At 43.8% G+C, this 25,756-nt stretch overlaps 1 protein-coding gene across 3 annotated transcripts in view; it reads left to right on the top strand.

Moving 5' to 3' along the window:
* LOC120989405 (F-BAR domain only protein 1-like) overlaps positions 1 to 25,156 on the top strand; it is a 179,682-nt gene extending 154,526 nt beyond the window's left edge. For 2 of the 3 annotated variants that reach the window (XM_040417486.1, XM_040417485.1), the window contains exons 24-28: positions 790 to 919; positions 2,312 to 2,493; positions 15,586 to 15,644; positions 16,656 to 16,820; positions 24,366 to 25,156. In XM_040417486.1, the coding sequence (XP_040273420.1) occupies positions 790 to 919; positions 2,312 to 2,493; positions 15,586 to 15,644; positions 16,656 to 16,820; positions 24,366 to 24,385 (556 nt within the window). In that variant the 3' untranslated portion in view covers positions 24,386 to 25,156. Of the gene's footprint in view, positions 1 to 789; positions 920 to 2,311; positions 2,494 to 15,585; positions 15,703 to 16,099; positions 16,821 to 24,365 lie in introns of those variants that run through there. The other variant, XM_040417487.1, reaches the window with a different exon arrangement.
* Positions 25,157 to 25,756: the final 600 nt, after the last annotated feature.

The raw sequence follows: 25,756 nt of genomic DNA, 5'->3' as shown, positions 1-25,756 counted from the left end.
ACGTCCGGATGCGTTTTGCGGATCCGATCCATCTATCAGTGGATCCGTAAAAATCATGCGGACGTCTGAATGGAGCTTTACAGGGGGGTGATCAATGACAGGGGGGTGATCAATGACAGGGGGGTGATCAGGGAGTCTATATGGGGTGATCAGGGATGATCAGGGGCTAATAAGGGGTTAATAAGTGACGGGGGGGGGGTGTAGTGTAGTGTAGTGGTGCTTGGTGCTACTTTACTGAGCTACCTGTGTCCTCTGGTGGTCGATCCAAACAAAGGGGACCACCAGAGGACCAGGTAGCAGGTATATTAGACGCTGTTATCAAAACAGCGTCTAATATACCTGTTAGGGGTTAAAAAAAACACATCTCCAGCCTGCCAGCGAACGATCGCCGCTGGCAGGCTGGAGATCAACTCTCTTACCTTCCGTTCCTGTGAGCGCGCGCGCCTGTGTGCGCGCGTTCACAGGAAATCTCGGCTCACGCGAGATGACGCCTATTGGCGTTAGCGTAGCCTGGGGGAGCCGCCGCAATGACGCCTTTCGGCGTTACAGTTGCGGGAAGTGGTTAATGACATTGGCTGTATGTTTGGGGTTGTTGTCCTGTTGCAGAATACATTTAAATGAACACTTCTATTTTTAAAAGCATTTTTCAACATCTGCACACTATTCTATGTATAGCTATAAACTACAAATGATCAGATGGTTTCATTTTTTTCATCATTACATCTAATCACTGCATGTATAATGGCACATAGTACAAATAAACAACTTTTTCTACGCTGATTTTACCAGTGACCTGTCTCAGAGTGACCTTAACTGCAAAGACTTCTGGCTAAACATGCAGCGGCTGACTTGTCACCTGCAGAGCATGGCAGAACATCACACTGCTCCTTACTACAATGTTGTGCTGCTCAAATATCAGGTATGTCTTTCTGCTCACCTTTTTTTATCAATATTTTAAAGAGTAACTAAACCTTTATCTAAACTTTTAATATGTTCTCCCTAAGGGCTCTTTCACACTTGCGTTGTTCTGTTCCGGCATAGAGTTCAGGATTATCCCAATGCATTCAGGATGGAGAGAAATCCGTTCAGGATGCATCAGGATGTTTTCAGTTCAGGACCGGAACGTTTTTTTGGCCGGAGAAAATACAGCAGCATTGAAATCCCATTGAAAGGCATTAATCCGGATCCGGCCTTAAGCTAAACGTTGTTTCGGCGCATCCGACGTTTAGCTTCTTCTGAATGGTTACCATGGCTGCCAGGACGCTAAAGTCCTGTTTGCCATGGTAAAGTGTAGTGGAGAGCGGGGGAGCAGTATACTTACCGTCAGGGCGCCCCACGCGCATGGATGACGTGATCGCATGGATCACGTCATCCATGCGCATGGGGCGCTCTGACGTCATTCTGGAGCGCCCCGGGAGCCGCACGGACGGTAAGTATACTGCTCCCCACTACTACTATGGCAGCCAGGACTTTAATAGTGTCCTGGGTGCCATAGTAACACTGAACGCATTTTGAAGACGGATCCGTCTTCAAATGCTTTCAGTTCACTTGCGGTGTTACGGATCCGGCGGGCACCTCCGGCAAATGGAGTGCACGACTGATCGGGACAACGCAAGTGTGAAAGAGGCCTAATAAAACTAACTCGAATATACTTTATTAATGAATTTTCCATTTCTACTACACTTTTCCCTGCCTAAAGCACACCATTCAGTGGTGCACTTAAAACTCTGTTCTCTGTACACCGCTGACAGCTCAGTGGTGTACGGAGTACATTTTATGAATGGGGCCGCAGCGCAGTGAGAACGGGCAGGAGTGCTCATTGCTGCTCGTGCTCCCTGGGCTATTACTAACTTTCGGCATAGTGCATGGGTACCCTGTACCCATGTACTATGCCAGGATTAGCGAGCTCAGCTAATCCTGGCATAGTACAGGGTACCCATGTACTATGCCAGGAGTTAGAAAGCCTCCGGGGGAGCATGGGCAGGAGCAGCAATGTGCGTTCCTTCCTGTACTAACAGCGTTGCTGCTGCCCATTCATAAAATGTACTCCGTACACCGCTGAGCTGTGTGCGGTGTACAGAGAACAGAGTTCCGCACTAGTGAATGGTGCTCTTTAGGTAGGAAAAAGAGTAGTAAAAATCGAAAATTCATTAATAAAGTATATTAGAGTTTTATTAGGGAGCACATATTAAAAGTTTAGATAAAGGTTTAGTTACTCTTTAAGGCCTTCATTTTTCTGTAATTTTTTTCCCTCGCCTGGTATGCTAAGTTTATAAGGGGCATTCTCAAGTCAATTTTCCTTCTTCTTAAGGTTTTTAAGCCTGGCATTTCTTCTGCTCCATTGTATCTTTCATCTACCTGGAATTGCAGTCCCACCTCTACAGAATTCAGCCTGGAGTATAAACATAGCCTGGCGTCCTTGTGTGACATGCACATCCTTCTTCCTCTTGATGAACCCTTATCCAACTTGCAGTTTGACCCCCCAGCACGCTGGTAAGATAGTATTGAGTGTTCAGTTTCTAGTGTTCCATTTCAGTTCCTGACTACTGTCATTAGCCATCAAACCTGGCACTATTTTAGGAAGCTTTTCAACAGAAATAAAAAGATAAAGCTTTTTTTAGGTTTAGTGTGCATTGTGCATTTGATTTTGTTCTTTATAAAGTGAACTACAAAACTTTGATAGAATTTTCTGTTGGCTCCTAAAAGTTTGTCTGTCAGTACAGGCAGGCATGCTTTGAAAAAGTAGTGATCAAATGATCACTGCTTCACTTTCCCTAGGGAGACACAAAAAAGTACCATTAAAGGGCTTTTCTATGACATATAGCATAACTTACTTTTCAACAAACGTTGTATTAATCAAATGTACAGTATGTGTACATGAGGAATAACAGTATATCATTTCTATTAGGCATTCTTTAGTAGTCTTCCTCTGTGCATAGTGAATGTATACTGTGCAGACATAGTGGGCCATCCACTTTACACACAGAAAGTAGAGGAGAATTTGCTTCCTAACCTTCTCTTTCTCATTCAGAACCAGCCCCAGTATTATGGAGGACATTACAGAGAAGTACTGACCTGTATGTTTGTAAATTTAGTACTCGTGCTGAGATAGAAACTTCCCAAGTAGCTGTGCAGTCTCTATAGTGTCTCTCCTTGAGTCCCGTCTCACTCCTGCTGCTGCTCACTCCTCCCCTCTCCATAGAATTGCATTAATATGTATAATATGATACTTCAGCAGAGCTGGTCCATATCAACACTGAATTAAACCTTTTTTTCAAATTCAAAAGCAATTTGCAAGGAGGGAGGAAAAAGGTAAACAGCTGATAACATGAGAAAAACATTTCTCGCTGATTAAATATATTACAAAGCTTCTTGTGGTTGCTTGTACTATTTATCTATGTAAGGTTGTATGAAAAGTTAGGTCATCAGTAGTTAAATGGTCACTATCAGCTGTTTTCAGGAGCTGCGACGCTGGCATTGGGACTACACCGCTCCATACACTGTGTAGTGGCTATGTTTGGTTACAGCAGCATTGCTTCTATTCACTTGAATAAAAAAATTACTGCAGCAATACTTCTATTCTCTTGAAGAAAATTTTCATTATTTAAAAAAACATGTGTACATCAAAATAGTACCACAAAACTCCAACCCATCCTGCAAAAAAAAAGCTCTCACACGGTTATGTTGATTTAAAAGTTATAGCTCTCGGAATGTAAAACATAAAACTTAAAAACTGCTTTTTCTCATAAAACATGTTTTTCTAGTGCCAAAGTTCGAAAACATGAAAATTAAATATTCATTTGTTATCAAAGAATTTGTACCGATCCATAGAATAAAGTTAACTTACTTTCACCACACAGTAAATAATGGGGGGAGGGGGGTAAACTATGGTGACATTTCAATATTTTTTTCATTCAAATTTTTCTTTTTTGCTTCATTACATTGAAACAAAAATAATTAAAAAAGAAGTTAGGGCTCCTAATATGACAATGAAAAAAATAAAAATAATCCTTTTTCCTTAACATTTAAAACACTTGCAGTATTTGGGGGTAGATACACCTTTTGCTGCATTTATCATCGTGAAGAAAATAATAAACGTTAGTTGGTGGCAGTATGTATATGTTCTAAATTCTGGCATGACGAGCTGTCAAAGTGTGGTTTGCCTGTGTTTTACAAATATATACATTGGAAACAAATTGTACACATACCGCATCTCAAAAAGTGAGTACACCCCTCCCATTTTTGTAAATATCTTTTTATGGGACGGAAGATATGATACTTTGATACAATGTAAAGTAGTCAGTGTACAGCTTGTATGACAGTGTGAATTTGGTGTGCCCTCAAAACAACTCAACACTCAGCCATTATTGTCTTAACCGCTGGCAACAAAAGTGAGTACACCCCTAAGTGAAAATGGCCAAATTGTGCCCAATTAGCCATTTTCCCTCCACGTGTCATGTGACCCATTAGGCCGAATGCACACGGCCGTGTTCCGCGGCCGAGAGCGGTCCGTGGTATGCCGGGCTGGATTCCTGCTGACAGCAGGAGAGCACGGCGTCATTGGTTGCTATGACGCCGTGCGCTTCATGCCACCGCTGCTGTACAGTAATACACTCGTATAGATCATACCAGTGTATTACTGTACAGCAGCGGCGGCATGAAGCGCATGGCGTCATAGCAACCAATGACGCCGTGCGCTCCTGCTCTGAACAGGAATCCAGCCCGGCATACCACGGACCGCTCTCGGCCGCGGAACACTGCCGTGTGCATTCGGCCTTAGTGTTACAAGGTCTCATGTGAATGGGGAGCAGGTATGTTAAATTTGGTGTTATTGCTCTCACACACTCTCATACTGGTCACTGGAAGTTCAACATGGCACCTCATGACAAAGAACTCTCTGAGGATCTGAAAAAAAGAAATGTTAATCTACATAAAGATGGCCTAGGGGCTATAAGCAGATTGCCAACACCCTGAAACTGAGCTGCAGCAATGTGGCCAAGACCATACAGTGATTTAACAAGACAGGTTCCACTCAGAACAGGCCGCGCCATGGTCGACCTAAGAAGTTGAGTACACATGCTCAGTATCCTATCCAGTGGTTGTCTTTTCAAAATAGACATATGAGTGATGCCAGCATTGCTGCAGAGGTTAAAGGGGTGGGTGGGTCCGCCTGTCAGTGCTCAGACCATATGCCGCACACTGCATTAAATTGGTCTGCATGGCTGTCATCCTAGAAGGAAGCCTTTTCTAAAGATGATGCACAAGACGAGCAGACTAAGGACATTGATTACTGGAACCATGTCCCGTGGTCTGATGAGACCAAGATAAACTTATTTAGTTCAGATGGTGTCAAGCGTGTGTGGCGGCAACCAGGTGAAGAGTACAAAGACAAGTGCGTCTGGTCTACAGTTAAGCATAGTGGTGGGAGTGTCATGGTTTGGCGCTGCATGAATGCTGCCAGCTGTAGGAAGCTACAGTTCATTGATGGAACCATAAATGCCATCATGTACTGTGACATACTGAAGCAAAGCATGATCTCCCCCCCCCCCCCCCCCCCCTTCAAAAACTGGTCTGCAGGGCAGTATTCCAACATGATAGCAATCCCAAACACACCTCCAAGACGTCCACTGCCTTGCTAAAGAAAATGAGGGTAAATGTGCTGGACTGGCCATTCATGTCTCCAGACCAAAACTCTATTGAACATCTGTGGGGCATGCTCAAACGGAAAGTGGAAAAGCGCAAGGTCTCTAACATCCACCAGCTCTGTGATGTCATCATGGAGGAGTGGAAGAGGATTCCAGTGGCAACCTGTGAAGCTCTAGTAAACTCCATGCCCAAGAGAATTAAGGCAGTGCTGGAAAATAATAGTGGCCACACAAACTATTGACAGTTTGGGCACAATTAATGGCTGTGTGTTTAGTTATTTTGAGGGCACACCAGATTTACACTGTCATACAAGCTGTACACTGACTACTTTACATTGTATCAAAGTGTCATATCTTCAGTGTTGTCCCATGAAAAGATAGAATAAAATATTTACAAAAACGTGAGGGGTGAACTCACTATTGTGAGATACTGTACGTTAATCTTTTGTATTAATATTGCAGATGTATAAATAGACATATGCACAATGTATAACACAGGTAATTACAACTCATAATATATAAGGCATGTTAGCCTTCTTAGATAATCCATGGATATTCCAGTTCTGTTCCAGACTGTTGGTGGTCATGAGCATAGACTTCAATTTTTTTGCATGTTTAACCCTTTCAGCCACTGTGACGTATCTATACATCACGTTGGCTGAGGGTCTGTATGGAGCGGGCTGCTGCGCTGAGCACCCTCCATACGCACCGGCTGTTTAATACCAACCACTATGACACCGAAACCGGTCATTTAACCCCCTCAGATGCCGTATTCAACAGTGATTGTGGCATCTGTAAGGTTAGGCAGATCGATGCAGCTTCCTCTGCCTTCCGATTGGCGCCCCTGCAGTGAAACTGCGGGGCTCTGATCAGTTATCATGACAGCCTGGTCATTGCTAAAGCTTCCCAGGCCTGTCATAGTAATCTGCCTGCTGAGCTGTGCACGAGGCACAGCTTAGCAGGTAGCGCAGCAGAATATCATTTATCATAATAGATTTATTTCTATTATGGTGAATAGGACAAGGGATTAAAAGATACCAGGTTCTAGCCCGGGAAAGTTATTGTTAAAAAAGTTTAAAAAATAAATAAAAAATAAATTAAATAATAGTGATTAAAAAGTTGTATGCACCCCAAAAATGGTACCAGTGAAAAACTACAGTTCTTCCAAAAACAAAAATGAGCCCTCATACAGATCTGTGGATGGAAAATATTTTTTTTTATGGCTGTCAGAAAATGGTAATGCAAGGGGAAAAAAGTAAAACGAATAAATAAAAAAAAGACGTCCTGTAATTTTTTGCGCACATTGAATGCTGTAATATCACAAACTTAGTCGGAATTGTGAGTTATTTTCAATTTAACCCCACAAATAATTTTTTCCCTGTTTTTCAATACCAGACATGTATTTTTTAAGACCGTTTAATTTACCAACTTATCCCGCAAAAAATAAGCCCTCATATCACTACATGAATGGAAAATTAAAAAAGTTATGGCTATTGGAACATGAGGAGGAAAAAACGAAAATGGGCCCAGTACTTAAAAGGTTAAAGGAACCCTGTCATCATAAAAATACATTACAATCTGCAGGCAGCATATAATAGAGCAGGGGAAGCTGTGCAGGTTGATATATACTTTTGTGGGAGAAGATTCTGTAAAGCTTGCAATTTATTCATTTAAGCCTCTGATTTTCTAATTCTTAGAAGTCATGTGGGCAGTCTTAGGGTCCATTCACACGTCCGTAAATTGTGTCTGGATCCGTTCCGCAAATTTGCGGAACGGGTGCGGACCCATTCATTTTCAAAGGGGCCGGAACCGATGCTGTCCGCATCCACACTTCCGGATCCGCAATTCCGTTCCCGAAAAAAATATAACATGTCCTATTCTTGTCCGCAACTGCAGACAAGTAAAGGCATTTTCTATTATAGTGCCGGCAATGTGCGGTCCGCAAAATGCAGAACGCACATTGCCGGACTGCAAAACACTTACGGACGTCTGAATGGACCCTTACTCGGTGACTGACAGCTTTCCCTCTGTGCTTAGGCTACAGAGCTAGCTGTCAGTCACATGACCCCAAAGCATAAAAAGAGCAGGTTATACAGAAGTATTTCCTATAAAACTATATATCAATCTGCTCAGCTTCTCCTATTGTATAGTATGCTGCCTGCGGATTGAACTGCATTTTCATGGTGACAGGATCCCTTTAAGGACTTCTGCCGCACATGTATGGTGGAAGTCTGGATTTTAAAAATGGCGCCTTCTCAATAGCTGAGCGGGCTCCATAGCCACCGTGTAAAACAGCAGGCAGAGTCCATGATCAGCGATAACACTGATCACTGACGTTTAACCCCTCAGTTGCCATGGTCAATTGCGACCACAACATCTGAGTGGTCTTTTTTTCTAGGGGCGCTGTTCTCCCTGGGACTGAATGGCTCCCCCGCACCGAGATAGAGGGAGCCGTTCAGTTGTTATAGCAGCCTCAGGTCTTCTGAAGGCTCTGAGGCTTGCTATAGTGAAGTTCCTGAAAATCATTGCATTCTATGGGAGAAGCAATGAGATGATCATATGTAAGTCCCTTGTACCGTACTTTCATACAACGTTACATAAATCAATAGACCAGGCGACCAGAAGAAACGTTGTAATATGTTTTATCAGACACAAATGTCTAGTTCTCAGCTGTTTACTGTACCTCTCCCTCCCCCTTTGCTAATTGCTTTTCACTTTGAAAAATGCTTTGAATTCCGTCTCGAGATTGACTAGCCCCAAAGGAGCATCATATTACACTTGTCAATACAAGCCTATGGGGAGGGGAGAGGAGTAGGCAGCAGCATGAGTGAAGCTGGACTTGGAAGACTGCACAGCTACATAGGAGATATACAGTGGATATAAAAAGTCTACAAACCCCTGTTAAAATGTCTGTGCTGTAATAAAATGAGACAAAGATAAATCATTTCAGAAATTTTTCCACCTTTAATGTGACCTATAAACTGTACAACTCAATTGAAAAACAAATTGAAATCTTTTAGGTGGAGGGAAGAAAACAAAAAAAACTAAAATGATGTGTTTGCAAAAGTATCACATTCAAAATCATGTTAAATAGGAGTCGGCATACACCTGCCATCATTTAACCCCTTATGGACCGGGCTCATGTTCACCTTAAGGACCAGGCCATTTTTTGCAAATCTGACCAGTGTCACTTTATGTGGTGATAACTTTAAAACGCTTTGACTTATCCAGGCCATTCTGAGATTTTTTCGGCACACATTGTACTTCATGACACTGGTAAAAAAAAATACCAAATATACCAAAAATTTGGAAAAATTTCCAAGTTTCAATTTCTCTACTTCTATAATACATCGTAATACCTCCAAAAATAGTTATTACTTTACATTCCCCATATGTCTACTTCATGTTTGGATCATTTTGGGAATGACATTTTATTATTTGGGGATGTTACAAGGCTTAGAAGTTTAGAAGCAAATCTTGAAATTTTTCAGAAATTTTCAAAAACCCACTTTTTAAGGACCAGTTCAGGTCTGAAGTCACTTTGTGAGGCTTACATAATAGAAACCAACCAAAAATAACACCATTCTAGAAACTACACCCCTCAAGGTTTTCAAAACTGATTTTACAAACGTTGTTAACCCTTTAGGTGTTCCACAAGAGTTAATGGCAAATCATTTCAGATTTCGATTTTTATTTAATTTTTTTGCAAATTTTCAATTTTTTTCAGTAACAAAGCAAGGGTTAACAGCCAAACAAAACTCAATATTTATTGCCCTGATTCTGTAGTTTGCAGAAACACCCCATATGTGGTCGTAAACTACTGTTCGGGCACACGGTAGGGCGTAGAGAGAAAGGAGTGCCGTGTGGTTTTTAGAAGGCAGATTTTGCTGGACTGGTTTATTTACACCATGTCCCATTTGAAGCCCCCCTGATGCACCCCTAGAGTAGAAACTCCATAAAAGTGACCCTAGTTTGGAAACTATGGGATATGGTGGCAGTTTTCTTGGGACTATTTTTAGGGTACATATGATTTTTGGTTGCTCTATATTACATTTTTGTGAGGCAAGGTTACCAAAAATAGAAATTCTGAAATTTCATCTCCATTTGCCATAAACTGTTGAGGAACACCTAAAGGGTTAATAACGTTTGTAAAATCAGTTTTGAATACCATGAGGGGTGTAGTTTCTTAAATGGGGTCACTTTTATGGAGTTTCTACTCTAGGGGTGCATCAGGGGTTCTTCAAATGGGACATGGTGCCAAAAAAAAGGCCTTAAAAATCTGCCTACCAGAAACCATACGGCGTTCCTTTCCTTCTGCGCCCTGCCGTTTGGTCATACAGCAGTTTACGACCACATATGGGGGGTTTCTGTAAACTGCAGAATCAGGGTAATAAATATAAAGTTTTGTTTGGCTGTTAATCCTTGCCTTGTTACTGGAAAAAACTGATTAAAATGGAAAATTTGCCAAAAAATAGCTGTTTTGGCACCGCTTTTATTTAACTTTTTTGACCGTGTTCATCTGAGGGGTTAGGTCATGGGGTATTTTTATAGAGCAGATTGTTATGGACGCGGCGATACCTAATATGTCTACTTTTTTTATTTATTTTAGTTTGGGGTTTTAGTGTCAAGTCTGAGAACCATAGTTTTTTTTCGATTGTCAGTGCCTAAATGAAATTAAAATTGAGGAAGGAGATTATAAATTTAGTACTCCATGGAAGTTTGGTACTCCCTGAAACAACCGTCAATGCAGAGGCCCGGATGATCGGGGCACGTGTCATACTGAGTGGTGGTGTCCTTCCGTATCCCCCTCCTGTGACACACTCTGCACTTTTTTGTGGACCGTCCCTTCTTTCCAATATGGAGGACCACACCTGGAAAGTGTTGGCCAGGGACGATCCAGGCGCCTCCAGTTCCCGAGGTACTCCGGCCTGCTCTTTCCCAGTCAGAAAAGATCAGAGCCTTGAGGACTGCCTCATAGAACTGGAGGAATTTCCCTGTGTTGCCAGCGCTCTGGGACAGCACAAAAGAGTTGTACAAGGCAACCTGCACCAAGTAGACCGCAACTTTTTTTGTACCATGGCTGGGTTTTGCACATGGCGTTATATATGGCTTGAAGACTTGATCAGAGAGATCAACTCCTCACATTTATCAATTGTAGTCGACGATATAATCTGGCTTGAGGACCGTTGCCGCGGTACCTCGCACAGGGACAGGGGTGATGCCGTTACCGTGAATTGTGGACAGTACAAGGACATCCCTCTTGTCCTTATATCTGACCAGCAACAGGTTTCCACTGGTAAGGGCACGGGTCTCACCCCTGGGGATAGGTACCTGGAGGGGGTGGGTAGGGAGGCAGATTTGATTTTTCAGCACGGTCCCACAAGCGGACGTGGATCTGGCGGCGAGGGACTGGAACAAGGGGATACTAGTATAAAAGTTATCCACGTACAGGTGGAAACCTTTATCTAGCAGTGGGTGCGTAAGGTCCCACACAAGTTTCCTGCTAACACCCAGATTGGGGGGGACATTCTGGGGGTTCAATACGGGAATCTCGCCCCTCGTACACACGAAACTTGTAAGTGTACCCTGAGGTACTCTCACAAAGTTTGTACAGCTTCACGCCATACCTCGCCCGCTTAGAGGGAACATACTGGCTGAAAATGAGTCTCCCCTTGAAAGCAATGAGAGACTCATCAACCGCGACCTCCCTTCCAGGTACATAGGCCTCCAAAAATTTGGCACCAAAGTGATCGATGACCGGCCTGATTTTGTACAGTCGGTCATAATCAGGATCAGCTCGGGGGACGACGACATGCTGCATTATCTGCATAATGCAAGCATTTCCGAATGGCCTCAAACCGGGCACGTGTCATGGCCGTACTGTAAAGTGGGGTCTGGTAGAGGACGTCCCCACTCCAGTAATGCCTGACACTGGGTTTTTTGATTAGGCCCATGTGCAGCACGAGGCCCCAATACGTCCTCATCATGGCTGCACTGACCGGAGTCCAGCCAGCGGACTTAGCCAAAAAGGAGCCCAGGTGTTGAGCAATGAACTGTTGGGCGTACAAGTTTGTTTGCTCCACCATCAGATTCACAAAGTGGTCACTGAAAAAAAGACTAAAATAGTCATATTCAGTGAAGCCCACTGTGGGAATCTGGATTCCTGCTTGGCCAACAAAATCAGGAATCACTCAAAATGCTCTGTGGTACACCATGCAAGTTCACCGGTAGGGGGCTCAGGTGGGCTGGAAAACTAGTACGAGCCCCAGAGCTGCTTGTACTAGTGTGGGCCACAGGGTCCCTGGCATGGCGGTCCCCTTGCTACGCCTGGCGGCGTCTTCAAAAAAAAAAAAAAGAATTGAAAATCCCAGAAAGTGTAAAGAAAAAAAAAAAAAAAAAAAGAGATTCAAACGTGCTGATCAGTGGTACGAAGCTGATCAGCGGTGGGGTGGGCCATGCGCTAACAGTGGCCGGACGCTAAGAGTGCCGGCCACAGTCAGCACATGCAAAGGGAAAAAAAAACCACTTGCGCCCCAAAAAATGTCTGGAGTACCCTGGGGGTCTAGGGTCACACAGCTGAGTGCTGTTGACCCCAGACACCCGATCCGGGTGCTACACCACAATTAAAAAAAATAAAAAATATTTCCCTAACTCTCCCTCACTATACCTGCCTAATCTACCTTTCCCTACCTCACCCAAATATGCTGATTTGTGCCTAATGGCACAAAAAACGTACACAATAGCCGGAGCTCCTCTCTCTCCCCGCTCCACGGACGTGTATGAGCGGGGAGACTAGCTCCGGCAATTCAAATTTGCCACTGCACCCGCCCACCTGCCTAGCCAGCCAATTAGAAGCGATTCTGAGAGGTGGCGTGACCGCCACCTCTCAGGATCGCAGGACGGTGATTGGTGGTGTATTATCACACCACCGATCACCGTCCTATTCCGGGTTATCGGGTCACCAGAGACCCGAATAACCTGTAAACGCAGCAAACTGCAGGTCTGAATTAACTGCGGTTTGCTGCGATCGCCGACACAGGGGGGTCACAGGACCCCCCTCGGCATTGTACCAAGGTGCCTGCCTGCTCAATGATTTGAGCAGGCACCTTGTTCCGATCACCGCATGGCGGTGATCGGAACTACACGCCCTGTGTCCGTAAGAGGTTAAAGTGCCTCTGATTAACCCCAAATAAAGTTCAGCTGCTCTAGTTGGTCTTTCCTGATATTTTCTTAGTCGCACAGCAAAAGCCATGGTCCACAGAGAGCTTCCAAAGCATCAGAGGGATCTTATTGTTAAAAGGTATCAGTCAGGAGAAGGGTACAAAAGAATTTCCAAGACATTAGATATACCATGGAACACAGTGAAGACATGGATGTCCCTCCAAAATTGATGAAAAGACGAGAAGAAAACTGGTCTGGGAGGCTACCAAGAGGCCTACAGCAACATTAAAGGAGCTGCAGGAATATCTGGCAAGTACTGGCTGTGTGGCACATGTGACAACAATCTCCCGTATTCTTCATATATCTGGGCTATGGGGTAGACGAAAGCCTTTTCTTATGAAGAAAAACATCCAAGCCAGGCTACATTTTGCAAAAACACATCTGAAGTCTCCCAAAAGCATGTGGGAAAAGGTGTTAAGGTCTGATGAAACCAAGGTTGAACTTTTTGGCCATAATTCCACAAGATATGTTTGGCCTAAAAACAACACTGCACATCACCAAAAGAACACCATACCCACAGTGAAGCATGGTGGTGGCAGCATCATGCTTTGGGTCCATTTTTCTTCAGCTGGAACTGGGGCCTTAGTTAAGCTAGAGGGAATTATAAACCGTTCCAAATACTAGTCAATATTGGCACAAAATTTTCAGGCTTATGCTAGAAAGCTGAACATGAAGAGGAACTTCATCTTTCAGCATGACAACGACCCAAAGCATACTTCCAAATCAACAAAGGAATGGCTTCACCAGAAGAAGATTAAAGTTTTGGAATGGCCCAGCCAGAACCCTGACCTGAATCCGATTGAAAATCTGTGGGGTGATCTGAAGAGGGCTGTGCACAGGAGATACCCTTGCAATCTGACAGATTTAGAGTGTTTTTGCAAAGAGTGGGCAAATCTTGCTGAGTCAAAATGTGCCATGCTGATAGACTCATACCCAAAAAGTAACAAGAGTGGAAACCAGCGACTCCACCTATAGACCGAATGGATCAGGGTGCTCACCTCTCGGTCCACCCAGACATCTAGAAAAAGTGGGATAACAATGGATAATGAGGGGCACTCCAAATTTAGGAAAATGGCAGCAAGTACTATATGAATAAATCAAATTTAATATAATGAGCCAATAATAAAAACATACATATAATAAAACATATATAGTATATAATAAAATACTGTCTTCTCAATGAATAGGCTCCCAATGTAATTCTACTAGCAGATAATTGCAAAAGGCTCGCAATCCAACTCTACTTGCAAATAATCGCAAAAAATATTGGTTGATCTCAGAATGGCAGTCCTTATCTCCAGCCCAACAAAGGGCTTCAACCAAGCCAGATGGAAGGACTCCGTATTCACGGCAGTATTGACACCACACAATGTCCAGGATCTGTCCCGTTAGCTCAACCGAATGGCCCGGTAATACTAATCGTGATGGATATCCCTTACTACATTCCATCACCTGCTGGATCTTTCACTCTATCCTCCTGCCGTTCTTACCATACGCGGCGTCCCACGTGGTATGGAGTCTCTAACGTGACGTCTCACGTGACTCCTCGGCTTAGCAGCTGTGTAATGTCAGACGCATCCTGCGATCCTGCCTCTTCTCAGAGGATCGGAGCCAATTCGAGACAATGTGAATAGTCAAATAGGGAATACTCCTCACGAATATAGATATCTCCTGAAGGTAAATCCTGGTGAATGGGAAACGGCTCACTGTCCCCGCAGAACCAGACGCGTTTCAGGGTATACCCCCCTTCCTAAATATTTGCTTTATTCATATAGTACTTGCTGCCATTTTCCTAAATTTGGAGTGCCCCTCATTATCCATTGTCATACCCAAAAAGACTGAGTGCTGTAATAAAATCAAAAGGTTCTTCAATAAAGTATTAGTTTAAGGGTGTGCACACTTGTGCAACCAAATTATTTTATTTTTATATTTTTTCTTCCCTCTACCTAAAAAATTTAAGTTTGTTTTTCAATTGAGTTGTACAGTTTATAGGTCACATTAAAGGTGGAAAAAGTTCTGAAATGATTTATCTGTCTCATTTTTTTTACATCACAGAAACCTGACATTTTAACAGGGGTGTGTAGACTTTTTATATCCACTGTATGTCTTAGCTCAAGTGCTAAATTCACAACCAATACAGGTAAGTACCTCTCTGTAATGTCCTTCATGATCCTGGGTCATACTTCTGAATGAGTAAAGGAAGCCCCTTCTACTCTACTTTGTGTGCAGTGGATGGCAGTTAGTCTCCAACCACCATCTCTGAAAGATATACAAACTATATGTTCAATGTGTACAGAGGAAAACTGCTAAAAATGCCGGATACAAGTGATATAGTGGGCGGAAATAATGTTGTTCCTCTTGTACACACTGTACTGTTGATTAATTCAGTTTGTTGAAAGGTTAGGTACTCTTTAAAATAAGTGTAAAAAATAAATAAAAATTATAAAAATTTTAATTACCTCCCAGAAGGTAACGATAATAGCATTTGTTTTTTCCACTATTTTGTGCTTTTTACTGCTTTTTATTTATGGCCTTTTATCATGAGGTTTTGCAAACTGTTATTGACTATACTGCACAGAAATGCTGTTCTGTGTAATGGAATGTGTAGAAAGTTACCGTAAACTCTATCTGGCCTACAAGTAAAAAAAAAAAAAAAAAGTCATATGCTCCCTGGAGGGTTATACATTATTATAAATATATATATTTTTTTTTTATCCAGCTCAGAGAGAAGATTGTTGTGGCAAATACCCAATACATCACCTGGAAGGGAAAGAGCAGGTAAAGTCATATAACACACACATTAAATGGAATAAAAACTGTGGCATGTTTTTCCTCAGCTTTTGGCCTCATGCACACGACAGTATTTTTTCACGGTCCGCAAAACGGGGTTCCGTTGTTCCGTGATCCGTTTCCGTTCCGTCTTCCTTGATTTTTGGAGGATCACCCGACATGAAAAGTGAAAAAAAAACTAAAAATCTAAGTCAAGTTTGCCTTGCAAATGATAGGAAAAAAACGGACGCGGATGACAATCTTGTGTGCCTCCGTGTTTTTTCACGGACCCATTGACTTGAATGGGTCCGCGAACCGTTGTCCGTGAAAAAAATAGGACAGGACCTATTTTTTTGACGGACTGGAAACGGTGCATTATCCGAGTTTTCATTGGACCTATTGAAAGTCAATGGATCCGCAGAAAATCACGGAAAACGGAACACAACAACGGTCGTGTGCATGAGGCCTTTCCAGTATGCAATGAACATGATCAACTTTGGGTTTAGAATGTAGTCTAAAAATGGCTACCTCAGAATCTTAAAGGGGTTGTTCAACAAAAAATGTGTTTTTCAAACCAGAACCTGGATCTGAATACTTTTGTAATTGCATGTAATTAAAAATTTACTATAGCCACTGAGTTATTCACTGAAATCCATCTGTATAGCGCCACCTGCTGTTTGCTCTTTTTCAAAATTCTTTGTCCAGTTCACTGATTTGGAAGCACATGCTCAGTTCCATCCTTCAACTGCCACCAGCTGCAGGAGAAAGGACACGTTCCCTGAGAAATGACACACCCTGAGCTGCCAGCTAGGAGAACAATAAATTTGGAGATATCTGGTACCATGTGAGGTACAGGGCTGGTTCTAGCTTTGTTAGCAAGAGATGTACAATATCATATAATATCTGATTTTAATTTTCTTTTTACATTATTCATGGGATAACCCAATTAAGTACACAAGTTCTTTTGTGTAATGTATTTGGCTTTTGCACAGGAGTTTGAGATTTGCTCATTTATTACAGGTCACGGGAAGCTGTATGCACGTTGGCAACCACTTCGCAATTGCAGTACCCACTCTTCAGCTGCTGCACAGTTTACATGTCAGGGTCACACATTGTCTGGAGTGGACATAGAGCTTGTTGGATCAGGGTATAGGATGTCACTGGTCAAGAAGAGGTTTGCAGCAGGTAACAATAATAGCATTAGTTTTTTCCACTATTTTGTGCTTTTTACTGCTTTTTATTTATGACCTTTTTATCATGAGGTTTTGCAAACTGTTACTGACCTATATTGCACAAATGCTGTTCTGTGTAATGGAATGTGTAGAAAGTTAAACTCTATCTGGCCTACAAATAAAAAAAAAAGTCATATGCTCCCTGGAGGGTTATACATTATTATAAATAGCAGTGGACCAACATGTGCTGGCTTCCAAGTCACTGGTGTGGCCATTTCTCCTGCCTTTAAAATTGCTGATAAAATGAGAAGTTGTTGTTGCATTTATCTGCACTCTGAGCAATGTGATGGATTTGTTTTAGTTGGTATGGGTGTCTCCTCACTGCTTCCCTTGGGCCTCATGCACACAAACAAATTTTTTATCTGTGTGCTATGCACATTTTTGCTGATTAGCACAAGGACCCATTCGTTTCTATTGGGCCACGCACACATCTGTATTTTTTTGTGGATCCGTGTGGCCATTTGGCAAATTATAGAACAAATATTGTGGATGAGAAAAGCCATTTCTATTGATGGGAGTGAGAAAAATGCGTAGTGTACATAGAAGGAATCCATATTTTGCAGATTCACGGTTTGCAGAGCAAAATATGGATACAGTGTTTTTCATTAAAGGGGTTGTCCGAGTTATGAAAAAAAAATATATAGCACTGAAAATCTGATGGGCAGCAATATATAACTAAGCTAAGCAAGTTTTATGCAAAAAAATATATATGTTTTCTCATTTCCCTGGTTCTTTTCTGGCCCTTTGTTTACATGCAATAAAACCAATCTCTGCCCCTCCCCCTGCTCTGCTAAGGGAGTGGATACAAGAGCTGCCCTGAGTGACCTGTCTGCCTGCTGGGAGAATCAGCAGCATGTTGTATGTGTAGGACTACAAGTCCCACCTGTATAATGACACTGCTAATACACACAGGATCTTCCCCCTACCTTCTTGTGCAATGCTCTCTCTAGTCTGTCAGCTCCTGTGCCCAGAATTGTCAATGCATGCAGCTACCCAGTCTGTGCAGCTGAAGGGGTTAAGAATCCTAGGAGAGAGCAGACAGCCTGGCAGTGAAGGGGGCGTGGCCAGCACAGTGATGTCTCGTTTACAGGCTTGTAAACGACCTTTATCAGAGCAGGGAGAGAAGCTGACATCACAGGTCATGTGACCCTCAGTCAAATCTGATAAACCAGGCACTGCAGATAAAGTGAGTTAATTGTAAAGTTGTTATATTTGCCTAGTTAGGAATATAGAAAGAACAAGAAAAAAACTCTGACAACCCCTTTAAGGTCTTACACTGTAGATTTTTACCAGTTTGTTAAACATTGCTCACATTATAAAAACATGAGCATGAAGAACTGGGTTATGTGAGTTTACAAAATGCAAGGAGACCAGATGGAAGTGGTGAGCCAAATTAAATTAATATACCCCTTTTAATGTCTTTTAGGCAATTTTCTTAAAGGGATTCTGTCACCAGTTTTTTACCCCCCCCCATTTAAAAATATGTTTATGTTCATGGAGCTCTAGCGATTCCTAATGTGGTCTTATAAGCGAAATCTGAAGGCTAATTTTGTCTAAAAAACGTTAAAACTAACCTGTCATTCATCTCACAAAGGTGCCCAAGGGGATGCTCTTGTCTTCCAGATGCCGCTCGCACCCGCCGCCGTTCGTGCCCAGCTCCTCCTTTGCTGTCATCAGCGCCGCCTCAGAATCCTTTGCTACGCCTCCGGCTCTCCCTCACTCCCCCCTCCTTCTTCTCTAACATCCCGCGCGTGCGCACAGGCCTGTGCCTGATGCGCCCGTGCGGACTTCTCCGTTCGGCTTCATGGAGCGAAGTGCGCATGCGCCGGCACTTCATAAAGCGAAGTGCGCATGCGCTCAACCTCCCGATGACCTGAACACTGGCGCCAGCCTGTCAGAGGCCTGTGCACACGCGGGATGTTAGAGAAGAAGGAGGGGGGAGTGAGGGAGAGCCGGAGGCGTAGCAAAGGATTCTGAGGCGGCGCTGATGACCGCAAAGGAGGAGCTGGGCACGAACGGCGGCGGGTGCGGGCGGCATCTGGAAGACAAGAGCATCCCCTTGGGCACCTTTGTGAGATGAATGACAGGTTAGTTTTAACATTTTTTAGACAAAATTAGCCTTCAGATTTCGCTTATAAGACCACATTAGGAATCGCTAGAGCTCCATGAACATAAACATATTTTTAAATGGGGGGGTAAAAAACTGGTGACAGAATCCCTTTAAGGAGTTGTCTCACTTCAGCAAATACCATTTATTATGTAGAGAAAGTTAATACAAGCCACTTACTAATGTATTGTGATTACCCATATTGCCTCCTTTGCTGGCTGGATTTATTTTTATATCACATTATACACAGTGGCGTCTCTAGCTTTCAAATTTTGGGGGGGGGGGGGGGGGGGCACACTGGGGGCCAGGACAAAAGTAGGGGGGGCAGCTATAACAACGATACATTTACACAAGTACGCTTAGAAATGCTGCGATACTTTACCCAATACCTAAAACCGCAATGGGGAAGAAAAACCCCAATCACTCAGATTTCAACATGTCCTAGCTGCCTGGGGATCTGTGGATGACACTTTTATGGAGGGGGATCTGTGGATGACACATACCGTTTATAGCAACTTATGCTATGTGTCATCCACAGATCCACCCCATATCAGTGTCATACCGGGATCCCTCTCCCTATAAGGCCCCATTCACACATCCGAAATTTGCGTAACGGAATTGCGGACCCATTCATTTCTATAGGGCAGCACGACGTGCTGCCGTATACGGAAATGCGGACCCGCACTTCCGGGTCCACAATTCTGGTCCCGAAAAAAAATGCGGACCCGCAGATTGCCGCTGTTACGGACGTCTGAATGGAGCATAACAGTGTCATCCACAGAGTGGCACAGATTCCCCCCCCATAACCGTGTCATCTACAGATTCCCCCCCCCCCAGTAACAGTGTCATGACTTCCACAGACCCCCGATCCCCCTCCCTATAACACTATAAGAGTATCATCCACAGATCCCTCCCCCCTATAACAGTGTAATGACTCATGACATCCACAGACCACAGATCACCCTCCCCACCGCTCACATTTGAACATGATTACTCTAAACGGTAAAGTAGTAAACACTGTAATCATCCAGGCTGCACTGACATTAACTTTAAAGGGGTTCTGCACTTTCATTAACTGATGATATATCCTCTGGATAGATCATCAGCTTTTGATCGGCGGGGGTCAGACATCCGGTACCCCCGCCGATCAGCTGTTTGAGAAGGCACCGGCGCTCGAGCAGCACCGCAGCCTTCTCACTGTTTACTGCCGGCCCACTGACTGACATCACGACTAGTATCAACTAGCCTGAGCGTGGCTAAGCTCTGTTCACTTGAATAGAGCTTAGCCCCGCCCACACTAGTTGATACTAGTCGTATCTCGTGACATCACTGGGCCGGCGGTAAACAGTGAGACGGCCGCGGTGCTACTGGAGCGCCGGTGCCTTCTCAAGCAGCTGATCAGTGATCGCCGGGGGTCCCGGGTGTCTGACCCGGGACCCCCCACCGATCAGAAGCTGATGATCTATCCAGAGTATAGATCATCAGTTAAATTAAAGTGCAGAACCCCTTTAACTTTTAAATCAGGAAGATTCAGGGGCAGCCGCCAGCCAGCCAGCCAGCTCTCCTCTCAGACTCAGTCAGAGTCAGATCTAATCTCTCTAGTTAGAATTGAAACGTCGCATGCTTGGTGAATAAAGCTTCTTTTTACTTCTTCACGACTTGGATGTGCTGCGGATTTCATTTTTTCTAGTTAGAATAGAAAGAGACTTAGTCAGTCCACTCAGTCACTAGTCACTACTTGTAAGTTGTACCTTATAATTATTAAGTTAACCTGCTACACCGTCACCACTAGGTCAGGCTCAGTCAGTCTCAGTCCAGTCTGTTCGGTATCGGTAGGTTAGGGTAGGGTAGGGCCACGCCACACACTGTCTGTCTCACAGTCTCTAGTCTGGGCCTGGCTGGCTTAAAGGACTTCTGTCACCCCACTAAAGTCATTATTTATTTATTTTTGGCAACTTAAATTCCTTATAATGCGATATATCAATATGTAATGCTCTTACTAATTTTGGTTGGGCAGTTTCTTAAAAAAACGGACTTTTATAATATGTAAATGAGCTCTCTACCAGCAAGTAGGGTGGTTACTTGCTGGTAGCAGCCGCATCCTCCTTTCATAAAGACGCCCCCTCCTCATGTTGATTGACAGGGCCAGCGAACGCGATCGTCCTCTGGCTGGCCCTGTCTGCGTTCAAAATCTGGCGCCTGCGCCGTACCTGTCTTCAGTCGGCGCAGGCGCACAGAGGAGGACGCTCGCTCGGCCGCTCCATCCTCAATGCGCCTGCACCGATGACATCACATCCACACCCGGCGCAGGCGCACTGAGGATGGAGCGGCCGAGCGAGCGTCCTCCTCTCAGTGCGCCTGCGCCGACTGAGGACAGGTACGGCGCAGGCACCAGATTTTGAACGCAGACAGGGCCAGCCAGAGGACGAGCGCGTTCGCTGGCCCTGTCAATCAACATGAGGAGGGGGCGTCTTTATGAAAGGAGGATGCGGCTGCTACCAGCAAGTAACCGCCCTACTTGCTGGTAGAGAGCTCATTTACATATTATAAAAGTCCGTTTTTTTAAGAAACTGCCCAACCAAAATGAGTAAGAGCATTTTATATTGATGTATCGCATTATATGGAATTTAAGTTGCCAAAAAAAAATAATAATGACTTTAGTGGGGTGACAGAAGCCCTTTAAGCAGCTGCTGCCAGTAGTTGAATGAATCAGAATCAGCTAGTCTCGACTAGCGGCGTGCAGATTTATGCACAGCACTGCCACTGAGTCTGACTCAACTGGTCGGGGCTGGGGGCGGGGCTTGGAACGCGGCAGCGGTGGGTGGAGACTAGAGAGTGAGACCGCAACGGCACCGAGCCCGAGACTCAGTCAGATCAGATCATCAGATGTGAAGAAGATGTCCGGTAGGGCTGCCTAGTGCCTACGCAGTGCGCAGCATAGACCAACTAGTACCAAAATGAATGGGGGACATTTTAGTTGGGGGGGCACAGCTTGATGTAGGGGGGGCCGTGGCCCCCTCTGGCCCCCCCCTGGCGACGCCACTGATTATACACTGCTCGTTTCCATGGTTACGCCACACTGCAATCCAGCAGCGATGGCCGTGCTTGCACACTGTAGGAATAAGTACTATCCTATGTGAGCTCCCATGGTCCCAGCCACCAGAGAGGCCGACACCTTTTCCTATAGTGTGCAAGCACAACCACGATTGATGGATCTACATGATAAATGCCACTTGCTGAAGTGATTTAAATCAGGAAGGCTAGCAGATTGCATTTTGGTACACAGTGGCTAATTTGGTGACCACAAATGACTTAATTTGTTCATATTGGAGGATGTTCACTAATCTTCTCCTGCAGTATGCCATAACTGTATGTGGAGTTTGAGTAATCTTCTTCATCTCGACATGCAGCTACATCACGTGGGTGGTGGGGGCTCGGGAGCTGTGCTTATGCCATCCACAGTGGGTTTTTCTTTTATTATACAGTCAGGGCTATTGGTGCAGCAGCCGGGAAGAGTGATAACTCCAATCTCAGCAGTTTTACTCCTAGGATGCCACAGTCAAGGGCAACTGTGGCATTTCAGGGGTTACACAGAGAGAGGAGGCTCCCTCGATCACTTCATCAAGTCCCTGCAAATCCACTCTGTCCCTTGCAGTACAAAACTATTGCAGAATATTATATTAAGCTTTCCGGCTAAAGCAAATCCCCTAGAGGGACTAAGAAAAGTAATGGAAAAAAAAAGTAAAGTGTTTTAAAACAAAGTTAAATAAATAAAAAAAAAGAAATCACTAACTTTTTTCGCAATTTAAAGAATTATTTGTCAAAGATAAAAAGAATAATAAGTACAAATAATTGGTATCACTGTGTCTGTAACATCCCGATTATCATGTTATTTAAGCCCCCACACAATGAATGCTGTAAATAATAAAATTTTAAAAATATACCATAATTTTTTTTTTTTTTTTTTTTGGGGGGGTGGGGGTTGATTCTACCTCCCAGAAAACAATAAAAAGTGATCAAAAAGTCATATGTACCCCAATGTGCTACCAATGAAAATGTCAACTCAAACCACAGAAAACAAGTCCCAGCACTGCTCTGTCAACGGGAAAATAAAAACATTACGTCTCAAAGGAAATCTGTCCGCTCTGAAACACCCCTTAATTATCAACCCCTTTAAAGGGATTCTGTCATGACATTTGAGGCCTATAACCTAAACATATGGCCAGGTCACTACTAATAACCTGAATCCGAAACTGTCCTTATTAAATGTGCCTGTGGCTCTATTAGCACATAAAACAGGTCATTCACCTACCTAAGGTGCCCAAGGGGACGTCGCTTCATACAGGGTGCCCGGCTGCAGCCATCTCTGTCTGGTGCCCAGCGCCGCCTTCCCACTAGAAATCGCCGCCCTCCCTTTCTATAGAGCCGCCTTCCTCACCTCAACGTCGCCTCCCTCAGCCAGATCCTGTGCGTGCGCACTAGGTATAACCTGATGCGCCCGTGCGGACTCCTGCAGCGGCCTCGTTGAGCGAAGTGCGCATGCGCCGGCTGGCGCACTTCGCTCAAACCTGCCTTGACCGCCCTATTGCAGCCATCCTCTCACAGCCACACAGGATCTGGCTGAGGGGGCGGACGATTTCGGAGGCGGTGCTGAGGTGAGTGAGGCGGTGCTGAGGTGAGGAAGGCGGCTCTATAGAAAGGGGGGGCGGCGATTTCTAGTGGGAAGGCGGCGCTGGGCACCAGACGGAGATGGCTGCAGCGGGCACCCTGTATGAAGCTACATCCCCTTGGACACCTTAGGTAGGTGAATGACAGGTTATAAAAACCTGTTTTATGAGCTAATAGAGCCACAGGCACATTTAATAAGGACCGTTTCGGATTCAGGTTATTAGTAGGGACCTGGCCATATGTTTAGGTTATAGGCCTCAAATGTCATGACAGAATCCCTTTAAATTTAACTCTAACAAGAAGGGTTATTATTCCAGCCAACAGCCGGCATTTGCGCCGGATCTCCTTAACGGAGATGTGTAGCCTTAGACACTCGGACAACCATGTTAAGAGCAATCTGTGAGTGCCATGATTTTCTAATATTTTTCCGCATAGTGGAATAATGTAAATACAATAAAAAATGAATACATTATATTTTCCATTTCTTCTGTCCCCACCTTTTAAAAAAACCAAAACAAACCATTACATTGATATGTACCCCACAACTCAATGTTGACAGCAAAGTGAGAAGGTTATGGCTTCTAAAGGCGAGGATGGAAAACACTGCGTCATAAAGGCTATAATTGCATGCAGTGGTAAGGGGCTAAAGGGTTAATTGTGTGTTGGTTTGCATTTTGAGAGATATTTTCCTTTATTACTAAGTTGTCTGTGGTAATATTCTAGGGAAATATCTTGTCTGCTGAGACCGGATGGCGTTGACTTGGAAAACTTCTGGCCCTTCAGTCTGTGCTGAAGACTTTCTGTACTCGGACGAGGAGGAATGATTCATATAAAGGGATACTGCAAGAACACATTTGCGTGTAGTATGGAATACAAGCACTTTGGAATTTTTCGAGAGATTGTTAGATATTTATATGGCTCATTCTGTACTGGTTTAAGCAGGAGAGTAAGCAGTTCTACTCGGACATCTGACTATATAAGAAATCATTCCAGTCACGTCTGCTTTTTATAGTCTGAAATCCTCCTTTTGGGTAACTGCACGCGATGCGGATTACATGCTGTTTCTCCGTTCAGGAAATCCACACCAGTACCAGCAACGTGAATGAGATCTGCCAAATCTCATGTAGACTTTGCATATTTTGTACGCGCAGAAATTGACCTGTGGTTCGGCTTTCAAAATCCGCAGCCAATCAGTTGTATGTGCGGATCCGTGGCTGATGTAATGTGGTTTCCCCATAGACTTCAATGTGGTTGTTAAAATGCACTGAGTACTGCACAAAATCCACGATAAATAGTGCAGATTTATGTGCCGTTTGTATCACACTTCTCATGCTGTTTTTAATGCAGACTTTCTGCATAGAAATCTGCACCATGAGCAGGTGGCCTCAGACTGTTTCACATGGCCGTGTGTGTGGTCCGTGAAATGCAGTCTGTGTGATGGCCACATTTCCTGGACTGTGGCTCATGTAAGCCAAACTCACTGCATCATACTGTAGATCTGATAATGCAGTGAGTTCGGCTCACATGAGCCGCAGCTGGTCCTGGAAATGTGGTCATCACATGGACTGCATTTCATGGACTACACATGCCATGTGAAAGCATTACCTAGGGCAGTTTAGAAGAGGTTTAGAAGCCCCTAGTTCTCCTACAAGAGGGGAATAAAGTATACTGATGACTTCTTTCTCTTCAAGCTAATTCATTGTGTTTGTGAGAATGGTTTGTATGCTTAGAAAACGTGTACATTTATAAGAATGCATTGCACATGCGCACAGTATGTACATATTTGTACTGTTTCCACCATTTTGTTTTCTTTCTGAAAGGTTAAGTATTAGATAAAATATATTTTAAAGATATATATATATATTGTGTGTACATATGAAATAAAGAATGATGGCTGTCAACAGGAAGACATGGTGTTTGTTTCTTCTACATCCATACCAGCATACTTATCTTAGATTGATGGGTGGTTATTGACCTTGTGTTGTTTTTTTAAAATGGTATTTGAAATTAACCTTGTCATGTCTGTGTGTTTTCATTCTTGAAGCCCAAAGTAAAATTTCACTCTTTGGAATGCTGCATACTAAAGCTGAATTTTGTATTGTTTTTTATTCTGC

The sequence above is a fragment of the Bufo bufo genome, chromosome 2 (genome assembly GCF_905171765.1).
Source record: "Bufo bufo chromosome 2, aBufBuf1.1, whole genome shotgun sequence".
Lineage (NCBI taxonomy): Eukaryota > Metazoa > Chordata > Amphibia > Anura > Bufonidae > Bufo > Bufo bufo.
The sequence above is the reverse complement of the archived record's forward strand: the minus strand, read 5'-3'. Positions and strand labels throughout refer to the sequence as shown.